Below are 13,544 nucleotides of genomic sequence, written 5' to 3' on the forward strand. Positions count from 1 at the left end.
TGTACCTTACACTTGGTGATAAGAATTTAAAGACCATGACTTGTCCGCTTCACCATGGAAAGGACACTTCTCATTTTTGCTTGAAGTTTTTGGCAAACTGTGCTTGAGAGTAGAACCAACAACTTTGCTTGTATGTGTCTTCTTGAGCAAGTTACAGAGCAAAGTAAATACAAACTAAAAGTTTGGAAGAAATTATTTTGGCAGACATTAAGGAGGACAAGAGATAATAGTTTTCTGTGTTTACTAATAAAGACATATTAGTACTGTGCAATGAACAATCTCGACAGGTTTGCAATCTTGTGACCACCAGGGTGAAGTGGCAGCTCAATACATGCCTGAAACAAGGGAATTAGCCCGCTGGTAATAGTAGTGGTGCTGTTGTTTTCCCTTTTAATCCATTCAGATGCTCAAGAACATCATGGTTTGGGTATATTAAATTGTTCTTCCTAAGAGAAATTAGTTAAACTTCTTAAGGCTGTTCCCAGAGTGTACGACTGAATTTTATCTTCGCAAGGAGATAGCTCCTTTTGTTTTTAGTTATTGATACGGTTTTGCTGTGTCCCCACCCCAATCTCATCTTGAATTGCAGCTCCTACAATTCTGACATATCATGGGAGGAACCCGGTAGGAGGTGATTAAATTATGGGGGTGGATCTTTACTGTGCTGTTCTCATGATAGTGAATGAGTCTCATGAGGTCTGATGGTTTTAAGAAACAGGAGTTTCCCTGCACAAGCTCTTTGCCTGCCGCCATCCATGTAAGTTGTAACTTGCTCCTCCTTGCCTTTCCACCATGGTTGTGAGGCCTAAACCTCTTTCTTTTGTAAATTGCCCAGTGTCAGGTATGTCTTTATCAGCAGCATGAAAACAGACTAATACAGAAAATTGGTTCCAGTAGAGTGGAGCACAGGTGAAAAGATACTTAAAAATGTTCAAGTGACTTTGGAACTGGGTAACAGGCAGACATTGGAACAGTTTGGAGGGCTCAGAAGAAGACAGGAAAAAGTAGTAAAGTTTGGAACTTCCTAGAGACTTGTTGAATGGCTTTGCCCAAAATACTGATAGCAGTGTGGACAGTGAAGTCTAGGCTGAGGTGGTCTCAGATGGAGATGAGAAACTTGTTAGGAACTGGAGCAAAGGTGACTCTTGTTATGTTTTAGCAAAGAGACTGGCAGCATTTTGCTCCTGCCCTAGAGATTTGTCGACCTTCAAACTTGAGAGAGATGATTTAGGGAGCTAGCAGAAGAAATTTCTAAGCAGCAAAGCATTCAATTGGATGCTATTAAAGGGATTCAGTTTTGTAAGGGAAGCAGAGCATAAAAGTTCAGAAAATGTGCAGCCTGACAATGTGATAGAAAAGAAAATCCCATTTTCTGAGGAGATATTCAAGCTGGCTGCAGAAATTTGCATAAGTAACAAAAAGCCAAATGTTAATCCCCAAGACAATGGGGAAAATGTCTCCAGGGCATGTCAGAGGTCTTCGTGGCAGCCCCTCCCATCACAGGCCCGCAGGCCCAGGAGAGAAAAAAATGGTTTCTTGGGCCAGGCCAGACTGCTGTGTACAGTCTAGGAATTTGGTACCCTCAGTCCCAGCTGCTCCAGCTGTGACTAAAAGGGGCCAAGGTACTACTTGGGCTGTTGTTTCAGAGGGTGGAATCCCCAAGCCTTGGAAGCTTCCACATGTTGTGGAGCCTGTGGGTGCACAAAAGTCAAGAATTGAGGTTTGAGAACCTCCGCCTAGATTTCAGAGGATGTCCAGGCAGAAGTTTGCTGCAGGGGTGGATCCCTCATGGAGAACCTCTGTTAGGGCAGTGCAGAAGGGAAATGTGGGGTCAGAGCTCCCACACAGAGTCCCTTTTGGGGCACTGCCTAGTGGAGCTGTGAGAAGAGGTCCACCGTCCTCCAGACCCCAGAATGGTAGGTCCACTGACAGCTTGCACCATGTACCTGGAAAAGCCACAGACACTCAACACCAGCCTGTGAAAGCAGCCAGGAGAAGGGCTATACCCTGCAAAGTCACAAGGGTGGAGCTGCCCAAGACCGTGGGAACCTACCTCTTGCATCCGTGTGATCCAGATGCAAGACGTGGAGTCAAAGGAGATCATTTCAGAACTTTAAGATTTGACTGCCCTGCTGGATTTCAGACTTGCATGGAGCCTGTAGCCCTTATGTTTTAGCCAGTTTCTCACATGTGGAATGGCTGTATTTACCCAATGCCTATACCCCCATTGTATCTGGGAAGTAAATAGCTTGCTTTTGATTTTACAGGCTCTTAAGTGGAGGGGACTTGCCTTGTCTCAGATGAGACGTTGGACTGTGGACTTTTGGGTTAATGCTAAAATGAGTTAAGACTTTGGGGGGCTGTGGGAAGGCATGATTGGTTTCGAAATGTGAGGACATGAGATTTGGGAGGGGCCCGGAGCGAAATGATATGGTTTGGGTCTGTGTCCCCACCCACATCTCATCTTCAATTGTAACTCTTACAATTCCCACGTATCGTGGGAGGAACCCAGTGGGAGGTGATTGAATTATGGGGACAGGTCTTTCCTGCACTGTTCTCATGGTAGTGAATGAGTCTCATGAGATCTGATGGTTTTAAAAATGGGAGTTTCCTTGCACAAGCTCTCTTTGCTTGCCACTATCCATGTAAGACATGAATTCCTCCTCCCTACCTTCTGCCATGATTGTGAGGCCTCCCCAGCCATGTGGAACTGTGAGTCCAATAAACTTCTTTCTTTTGTAAATTGCTCAGTCTTGGATATGTCTTTATCAGCAGCATGAAAACAGACTAATACGGTTATGAAAGGAGAACATTTATCTAGTGTACCAAAAAGTTCCATCGAATTCAGTATCTGTTAAAAAGAAAGGAGACTAGTAACACATACTCTGGAAATGAAATTAAGGAAATGGTTACATTCACAATAGCAATCAAATACTTAGGAATAAAGTTAGCAAAAGCAGTTCAAGACGTATTTACTGAAAACTGTAAAACATTGCTGAGAGATACTAAAGAAATTCTAAAGAAACAGATATTTCATCAGAACACTCAATATTATTCAAGTGGCATTATATATTTAATGCAATCTTTATAAAAATCCTGGAAGGCTTTTTTTTTTTAAATAGAAATTGACAAGCTAATCCTAAAATAGCTAAAGAGCCTAATATATACCTAAAACAATTTTTGAAAAGCTTAACTAATTTGTAGGGTTTAGACTGTCTCAGAACTCATTATGCCAGGTGCAGTGGCTCATGCCTGTAATCCCAGCATTTTGGGAGGCCAAGGTGGTCAGATCACTTGAGGTCAGGAGTTCAAGACCAGCCTGGCCAACATGGTGAAACCCTGTCTCTACTAAAAATACAAAAATTAGCCAGGCATGGCAGCAGGTGCCTGTAATCCCAGCTACTCAGGAAGCTGAGGCAGGAGAATCACTGGAACCCAGGAGATGGAGGTTGCAGTGAGCCAAGATCGTGGCATTGTACTCCAGCCTGGGTGACAGAACAAGGCTCTATCTCAATAAATAAATAAATAAATAAATGAATAAATGTATCTACAATAACCAAAACAGTGTGGTATTTGTATAAGGATAAAAACATAGGTCAGTAGAACAGGATAGAAAATCCAAAAATAAACTCCCACGTATGTAGTCAATTGATTTTTGAATAAAGATGCTAAAGTAGTTCAATAGAGGAGAGTTTTTTAAACAATGTTGCTGCAGTAATTTGATATCTCTTTGTAAAAAGATGAACCTGAAGCCTAGATCCTAGACTCTTACACCTTAAACAAAAAAATTAAAATATATCATAGACCTAAATGTGAGAACTAAAACTAAAACTTCTAGACGAAAACATAGGAGAAAATCTTTGAGACCTTGGATTAGGCAAAGATTTCTTAGACATAATACTATAAGAAAGGTTCATGAAATAAAGAAATGATAAATTGACTTCAAAGCTTGAAACTGTTGCTAAGAAACCCAATTTTTAAAAAATGAACAAAATGTTTGAATAGATCCTGCACCAAAGAAGGTACACAAATGACCAGAAAGCCCATTAAAAGATGTTCAACATATTAGCTGTTAGGGAAATACAAATCAAAACCTCAGTGAGATACCACTTCATACTCACTAGGATGCTATAATCAAAAAGAGATGATAACAAGTATTGGTGAGGACTTAGAGAAATTGGAACCCTTCTACGTTATTGATGGGAATGTAAACTGGAGCAGCCACTTTGGAAAACAGTTTTGCAGTTTCTCAAAATGTTAAACGTAGAGTTACTTTATGAACTAGTAACTCTACTTCTTCAGTCTGTATCCAAAAGAAATGAAAACACATCCACACAGAAATTTATGCCTGAATGTTCATAGCATTATTTATAGTAGCCAAAAAAGTAGGAGCAACGCAAATGTCTATCAGCTGATGAATGCATAAATAAAATGTAGCATAGCCATACAATGGAGTATTATTTTGCCATCAGAAAGGAATGGATTACTGATTTGTGTTAAAAAAAAAAATGGCTGAACCTTGAAAACATTATGTTCAGTGACAGAGCTGGTCACAAAAGACTGCATATATTATATGATTCCATTTATACGAAATGTTCATATAGGTAAATCTATAGAGACAGTAGATTCACAGTTGCCTAGGGCTGGGGGTTTATGGGGAATGAGAAATGGCTAATAGGCACAGGATTTCTTTTTGCAGTGTTAAAAACTTACATTATTAGATCTTAATATTTTAGATTATAGTGATAATTGTGCAACTCTGAGTATACTACAAATCATTGGGTTGGCCGAGTTTTATGGTATATGAATTATATCTCAACAACTATGTTTAAAAAGTGCAGTAACACTATGCACCCACGAGGTTGGCCAAAATCAAAAAGACTGACAATACAATATGTGGGCAGGGATATGGATACCCTTGAAAGCATCATAAATTGCTGGTGGAAATGCAAAATAAAATCATCCCTTTAGAAAAGTTAAATGTATTCTTACCATATTATGACAGTTGCACTCCTGGGTATTTTCCCAAGAGAAATGAAAAATATTTTCACACAGACTTGTCTGTGAATGTTTATAACACCGTTATTCATGATAACCACAAACTGGGAAACAATTCAAATGAATGGGTAAACAAAATGTGGTATATCCATGTAACAGAATCCATATTATAAAAAGAAATGATCTACTGACACACTCCACAACATGAATAAACCTTGAAAAATTATGTGAAGTTAAAGAAGCCAGACACATAATACTGTATGATTCTGTTTATATGAATTTTTTTAAAGGCGAAACCATAGAGACAGCAACTCAGTTGTTGCTTGGGTGTGGGAACAGATTGCAGGTGGGCACATGGGAACTTTCTCTAGTGATGCAAGTGTTCTCAAACTGGATTGTAGTGATAGTTGCACAATTGTATAGATTTACTAAATTCACCAAACTATGAATGAATGAATGCTATGTATTATAAATCACATCTCAAAAGAAAACCCAACCCAGGGAGGACTAGGACATAGACTTGTTTCATTTTCGTAGTGTAGATGTTTGACCATTTTATATAAAGTACCCAAATTGTGAGAGAAAATATTTGCAAACTTTGCATCTGACAAAAGTCTAATATCTAGTATCTATAAGGAACTTAAACAGATGTACAAGAGAAAAACAACCCCATTAAAAAGTGGGCAAAGGACAGCTGGGCACGATGACTCATGCCTGTAATCCCATAACTTTGGGAGGCTGAGGCAGGGGGATCACAAGGCCAGGAGATCAAGACCATCCTGGCTAACATGGTGAAACCCTGTCTCTACTAAAAATACAAAAAAATTAGCAGGGCGTGGTGGCGGGCACCTGTAGTCCCAGCTACTTGGGAGGCTGAGGCAGGAGAATGGCGTGAACCTGGGAGGTGGAGGTTGCAGTGAGCTGAGATCCGGCCACTGCACTCCAGCCTGGGCGACAGAGCGAGACTCCGTCTCAAAAAAAAAAAAAAAAAAAGTGGGCAAAGGACATGAACAGGCACTTCTCAAAAGAAGACATACATGCGACCAACAGACATGAAAAAAAGCTCAATATCACTGATCATTAAGAAATGCAAATCAAAACCACAGTGAGACACCATCTCATACCAGTCAGAATGGCTATTATTAAGAAGTCAGAAAAATAACAGATGCCAGGAGGTTGTGGAGAAAAGGTAACATTTATATGCTGTTGGTGGGAATGTAAATTAGTTCAACCATTGTGGAAGGCAGCAGGGTGATTCCTCAGAGCGCTAAAAGCAAAACTGCCATTCAACGCAGCAATCCCATTACTGGTTGTATACCCAGAGGAATGTAAATCATTCTGCCATAAAGACACATGTGCATGTATGTTCATTGCATCATTCACAATAGCAGAGTCATTGAATCAGCCTAAATGCCCATCAGTGACAGATTGGATAAAGAAAAGTTGGTACATAAACACCGCGGAATACTATGCAGCTGTAATAAAGCATGAGATCACATCTTTTGCAGGAACGTGGATGGAGCTGGAAGCTATTATCCTTGGCAAACTCACACAGGAACAGAAAATCAAATACTGCATGTTCTCACTTAGAAGTGGGAGCTGAATGATAAGAACTTATGAACACAAAGAAGGAAACAAAAGACATTGGGGTATACTTGAGTGGGGAAGGTGGGAGGGAGAGGAGCTGAAAAGATAACTATTGAGTACTGGGCTTAATACCTGGATGATGAAATAATCTGTACAACAAACCTCTGTGACATGTATTCACCTGTGTAATCTTCACATGCACCCCAAACCTAAAATAAAAGTTAATAAAATAAAATTGAACTTTGGTTTAAAAGAAATAAAACTCCACACTGGCTGCAACTTGTGACTATCCAGCATTTTATCTGTATCTGGCATTTTTTTGTTTTCTGTCACTAGGATGTGGGTTTTTCCATTCGTATGAGTTTCCCAGATATCTGAAGCTTGCCCCTTTAATTTTGAAATGTTCTTTGAGTGTAACTATTTTGAAATAGTATTGGCGAAGCATTTGTCTTTTTATATTGTTTTGGTCATAATTATAATACATGTTAGAAGAACAAATCCCCTCAGGGCTACTGATACTGGAGAGGGAGTGACTTCATCACTCATTAAATCATCCAAGCCCACTCTGCCTTTTGCCTCCTTCTGTTTCTTCCCTTTTTGCTGTCAGTGTGTTTGCTCTTAGAAATCTTGCTGTCCTTCAGTTACTGAATTTCCTGTTCTGTGGGCTAAATCCGAGTAAGTATGTTCGTTAAAATTCTGAGTACATTAGAAGTAACTAGGCTGAAGTCTGAGGGATGCCCTTTTCACTAAAAGTACACATACAGTTGTCCGCCTTTATCCAAGGTTTCTCTTTGAGTGGTTTCAGTTACCTGCAGTCTACTATGGTTTGAAAATATTAAATGGAAAATTCCAGAAATCAACAATTGATAAGTTTTAAATTCCACGCCATTCTGAATTACACAGTGAGATCTTGCACGGTCTGCTTTGTCCCTCCCAGGATGTGAATCGTCCTTTTGTCCAGTGTCTCCACGCTGTCTACACTCCCCAACATAGTCACTCAGGAGCCATCTAGGTTATCAAATCGACTGTCATGGTACCACCATGCTTGTGTTCAAGTGACCCTTATTTTATTTAAATCATGGCCTCAAAGTGCAAGAGTAATGATGGTAACAATTCACTTATGCCAAAGAGAAGCCATAAAATGCTTCTTTTAAGTGAAAAGGTGAACATTCTCAAGGAAAGAAAAAATATATATGTATATGTTGAGATTTCTTGGTTCTTGGTAAGGACAAAGTTTCTATCTGTGAAATTGTGAAGAAGAAAAAACAAATTCATGTTATTTTCCTGTTGCACCTCAAACTGCGAAAGTTACGGCCACAGTGCATGGCAAGTGCTTAGTTAAGATGGGAAAGGCATTAAATTTGTGTTTGGAAGACAAGAACAGAAGCGTGGTCCAATTGGTATCAGTCCAGTTCTGTAGTATTCATAGTTTCAGGCATCCACTAGTGATCTTGGAATATATCCCCCCTGGATAAGGGGCACTCCTGTGGACTTTAATACATGACTTTCATTTGCTTCTTAGCTTTTTTCTGGAAAGATGACATTGATAAATAGTGACCTGAAGATAAGTGAGGTATTTATTGAGCTAGTGTTCTCTTTGGGGTTTTTGGATGCCATGATTTCAATTCTAGGCCAGTTTTATAGAGACAGAATAGACAAATTTCCCTTACCACTCTGAAGCTCTTTACTCCTTGACATTCTACCCTAATTGCAGTGTTGTTTTAAATTTAAGTATACAGTAACTTCTGTGCCATATGATCCAGCAATTCCACTTTTGGTATACAACTAGAAGAATTTAAAGCGGGGACTCAAACAGATACTTGTATACCAATACTTGTTTTTCATAGCATCAGTATTCACAATATGTAGAAATAACACAATGTCCATCAAGAGATGAATGGGTAAACAATATGTATACAAACTGGATATTATTCGACCTTAAAAACAAATGGAATTCTGACACATGTTACATGAATGAACCTTGAAAACATTATGCAGGTGAAATAAGCCAAACTCAGACAAATTATTATATACTTCCACTTACATGAGGTACTTTGGCTAGACAAATTCATAAACACAGAAAGTAAAATGCTGGTTACCAGGCACTAAGGAAAGGGAGGGAACGGAGAATTATGTTTGGAGATTAAAACATCCTGAGGATGGATGGTGATGACAATTGCCCAACGTTGTCAGTGTACTTAATGCCACTGAATTATATACTTAAAAGTAACTAAAATGGTCAATGTTTTGCTATGTATATATTATCACAATAAAAAGAAATATAGATTCATCTAGTTTAGGTAAGGCTTCAGAGCTTTCATGTGAATATTTCCGATATTTCTTTGGAAACAGATTTTAATAGAGATCATACTGTTAGCAGTGTAGGGAGAGGCCTCCCAGAGGAAGACAGCCTCACCTGCATTAAGGTGTTGCCAGCTGAGCACTAATGAGTAAGTTTTTTATTTTATTTCTCATTTCTAGGCTATCCATCCAGGATATGGTTTTCTTTCAGAAAACATGGAATTTGCTGAACTTTGTAAGCAAGAAGGAATTATTTTTATAGGCCCTCCTCCATCTGCAATTAGAGACATGGGTATAAAGAGGTATGAGTTTATATCTTTTAAAATTTTAACTGTATAAAGGTCAGTTGAAATAGTTTGGGCCAGGCATGGTGGCTATGCCTGTAATATCAGTGTTTTGGGAGACTGAGGCAGGAGGATAGCTTGAGGCCAGAAATTCAAGACCAGCCTGGGCAACTTATTGAGACCTTGTCTCTAAATTGTTTTTTTTTTTTTAATTCATCCAGGCCTGGGCACAGTGGCTCACACCTGTAATCCAGCACTTTGGGAGGCAAAGGTGGGAGGATCGCTTGAGCCCAAAAGTTTAAGACCAGCCTGGGCAACATAGGGAGACCTTGTCTCTACAACATTTTTTAAGAATTCCAGGCTTGGTGGCACGTGCCTGTGGGTCCAACATCTTGGGATGCTGAGGTAGGAGGATTGGTTGAGCCCAGGAAATCAAGGCTGTGGTGAGCTGTGATCACACCATCATACTTCAGTCTGGGTGACAGAGTAAGACCCCATCTCAAAAAAAAAAAAAAGATTTCAGCTGGGTATGGTGACACACACCTGTAATCCCAGCTGCTTAGGAGGCTGAGGCAGAAGGATCACTTGAGCTCAGGAGTTTAAGGCTGTAGTGAGGTGTAATTGCACTACTGCACTCTGGCATGGGCAACATTGTGAGACCCTGTCTCTTTAAAAACAAAAAAAAATAGTTTGTTTTACCCCTAATAGATATTTTAATTCTACCCTTCTGTTGTCATAGGCATAAGTTATTTATCTGCGACAGGGAAATTCCATTGAGTTACAGAAAATACTTAATGTTCCTAATCAACATATTAGTATTTTGGGATTAAAAATAGGGTGAGATGAGCTACCACATGAATTGAGGGAAACTAACTAATAGACATCTTGAATTTGTATTATTTTGTCATCTCAAAACATTTAATATGATGTTTTAATAAGAGAAAACATTTAAAGATGTTTTCTTTAAAGGGTTCCATTGTAATTTATAGACTGGGCTATATTTGTGTTTCTTTTGAATGAAACAGTTTATAGAATTTGGGGCATGTTTTTGCTTTCCCACTCTAAAGCACATCCAAATCCATAATGGCTGCTGCTGGAGTACCTGTTGTGGAGGGTTATCATGGTGAGGACCAATCAGATCGGTGCCTGAAGGAACACGCCGGGAGAATTGGCTATCCTGTCATGATTAAAGCCATCCGGGGTGGAGGAGGAAAAGTAAGATTGTGCATGCTTGTGTTTGCCAATTCAGGCTCCTCTTCTTTGTTTTATTTATGTTGTAGTCATAATCATCTTTTCTCTCTTAGGGAATGAGGATCGTTAGATCGGAGCAAGAATTTCAAGAACAGTTAGAATCAGCACGGAGAGAAGCTAAGAAGTCTTTCAATGATGATGCTGTGCTGATCGAGAAGTTTGTAGACACACCGAGGTGGGCTGACCTTATTTTTCTGACTCAGAGTTGGAAAATTAAATTGTAAAAATAATGCATGCACATTCTATAAAATATAAAACTATAATAGTATATAAGTATATTATTATAAGTTTCCCAGTTCTGTCCTGTGATGTAACCACTGGACGGTATGCATTCTTCCAGGCATTTTCTATGTGAATAGAAGCCTATATATATATATATATATATATATATACACATACAGCAAACAAAATACATACTTGAGAACAGTGAAGAGAATCTTTTTTTTTTTTGAGCTAGAGTCTCTCATTCTGTTGCCCAGGCTGGAGTGCAGTGGCATGATCTCGACTCATTGCAACCTCTGCCTCCCAAGTTCAAGCAGTCATCCTGCCTCAACCTCCTAAGTAGCTGGAATCACAGGCACACACCACCATGCCTGGCTAATTTTTGTGTTTTTAGTAGAGATGGGATTTTACCATGTTGGTCAGGCGGGTCTCAAACTCCTGACCTTGTGATTCACCTGCCTCAGCCTCCCAAAATGCTGGGATTACAGGTGTGAGCCACCGTGCCCAGCCAGTGAATAGAATCTTATACACTAATATTATTTACTAATACTATTATCACAGATATCTTTCCATGTCAGTAATTATAGATCAACCTCATTCTTTTTGTTGGTGACCTAGTGGTTCTATGATCTTAATATACCATTAATTCATTCAGTATGTTTCTTGTTGATGAAATTTAGGGTTTTTTTCAATATTAGCAAATTATTGTAATAAATTCAGCTATATTTATAGAACTCTGTCAGTTGAGATGCTCAGGAAATGGAAGTAATTTTCTAAATTGAATTATAAGTGATATACTAATAATAATAGGAGCTAACACTTATATTGCACTTATCATGTGCCAGATTCTAAGTATTTTACACATGCTAAATAATCTTGCTGTCCTTCTATTTCTAATATAATTCTTACAACAATCTCATTAGGTAAGTACTGTTTTCATTTTACAGGTGAGGACACTAAGCAACAGAGTGGTTGTATTGTGTTACTTGTCTGAGGTCATTCAGCTGTGAAGTAGTAAAGCTGAGATTTGAACCCAGGCAGTTTGACTCCAGAGTTCATATCTAAGCCACTGCACTAAGCTACTTCTCTGAGTACCACTATAGCAAATGCAATGTGACTCCCTACTTTTTTTTCTGGAATTTTATTTTCATGTTTGTTTAAGATGCTGATTATAAAGTTTCTCATTTCATAGATTTTTATGACAGTTGTTAAAAAAATGATACATATATATATATTTTTTTCTTTTTGACTTGTAAGTCAAATGAAAAGAATAATTCATTTGGGAACCGTGACTGGAAAAAGATTTACCTTAAAGGTAACAGACTTGAAGCTTCAGGCCCTTCTTTGGCATTAACCTCTTCCAAGACCCTGACCTAATTTTGTATTTGCAGTTTTGTATTCTTCTCCTTAAAGAAGACCCCAAAATTGTTTTTTGTTTCAGGCCCTATAAAACTGAGAACTATCCTGAGCATGACGTAGTAAATGAAATTCGATTAGAATTTGATAGTTAAAAAAAAAAAAAAGAAGTCAGTCTTAAAATGGGTAAATTGATAAGGAGAACACAGCCTATGCCATCTGTTAGTGAGAAGTAAGACAAAAAAAAAAGGCATTTCTAAGGTAAATTGAAGGCTTCCTTTCAAGAAAGAATAGGCTAGCCATCCAAATTAGTATGCTCTTAAGTTAGAATTGTGGAGACATCAATAGCTTATTTCAGTAACTATGTAACTCAATGCCTGCAACATTTTTTGAATATGTAAGTTCTTTACTTATGAAATGTTAGCCATACATTGCCTCACATTGTAATTTATTCCCCCAATAGCTGGAAAGCCCCTGGGAATCAAAGACATGGTAGTATATACATTTTTACTTTTTTGTATATATTGCCTGGCATACCACTTTCCTTGTAACAGGCATCAGTAATATTTTTTGAACTGTAGAAATAATATGAATACATTACAAACTTTTGGAAAATGCAGAAGATGGAAACCAACCCATAATTGTATTCTCCTAATTATTATTAATATTTCTATATACAGTCGTGTTGCTTAATGACGATACATTCTGAGAAATGCATTGTTAGGCAATTTCATTGTTGTGCACACATAGAGTGTACTTACACAAACTGAGGTAGTATAGCCGACTACACACCTAAGCTATGGTACAGCCTGTTGCTTCTGAGCTACAAAGCTGTACAACAGTTTACTGTATTAAATACTGTAGGCATTTGTAACACAGTGGTAAGTATTTATGTATCTAAACATCTCAAAACAGGAAAGGTAATGCATTGTGCTATTATGTAACTAAATTATAGGAATTTTTCAGCTCCATCATAATCTTATGAAATCACCATCATATATGCAGTCTGGCATTGACTGAACGTCATTGTGTGGCACATTGTGTGACTCTATTTCTATTCTGTATTTCTATTAATAATTTTTTTTTAATTGAAAGCAAGTTTATTAAGAAAGTAAAGGAATAAAGAATGGCTACTCCATAGACAGAGGAGTCCCAAGGGCTGCTGGTTGCCCATTTTTATGGTTATTTCTTGATGATATGCCAAACAAGGGGTGGAGTATTCATGCCTCGCCTTTTTAGACCATATAGGGTAACTTCCTGACGTTGCCATGGCATTTGTAAACTGTCATGCCGCTGGTGGGAGTGTAGCAGTGAAGACGACCAGAGGTCACTGTTGTTACCATCTTGATTTTAGTGGGATTTAACCAACTTCTTTACTGCAACCTGTTTTGTCTGCAAGGTCCATATGACCTGTATCTTCTGCTGACCTTCTGTCTCTTTCTGTGATTAAAAATGCCTTAACTTGCCACTGGGAATGCAGCCCAGCAGGTCTTAGCCTTATTTTACCCAGCTCCTATTTAAGATGGGAGTTGCTCTAGTTCAAAT

General features: G+C 38.5%; 1 protein-coding gene across 6 annotated transcripts in view; it reads left to right on the top strand.

Annotated features, from left to right (window-relative positions):
- MCCC1 (methylcrotonoyl-CoA carboxylase 1) overlaps positions 1-13,544 on the top strand; it is an 82,945-nt gene that overhangs the window by 19,524 nt on the left and 49,877 nt on the right. For 5 of the 6 annotated variants that reach the window (XM_023187493.2, XM_023187491.1, XM_023187495.1 and 2 more), the window contains 3 exons: positions 9,067-9,188; positions 10,238-10,385; positions 10,475-10,596. In XM_023187493.2, coding sequence (XP_023043261.1) covers positions 9,067-9,188; positions 10,238-10,385; positions 10,475-10,596 — 392 coding nt within the window. The remainder of the gene's footprint in view (positions 1-9,066; positions 9,189-10,237; positions 10,386-10,474; positions 10,597-13,544) is intronic. The other variant, XM_023187496.1, reaches the window with a different exon arrangement.

Source organism: Piliocolobus tephrosceles, chromosome 2 (assembly GCF_002776525.5).
Source record: "Piliocolobus tephrosceles isolate RC106 chromosome 2, ASM277652v3, whole genome shotgun sequence".
Classification (NCBI taxonomy): Eukaryota; Metazoa; Chordata; class Mammalia; order Primates; family Cercopithecidae; genus Piliocolobus; species Piliocolobus tephrosceles.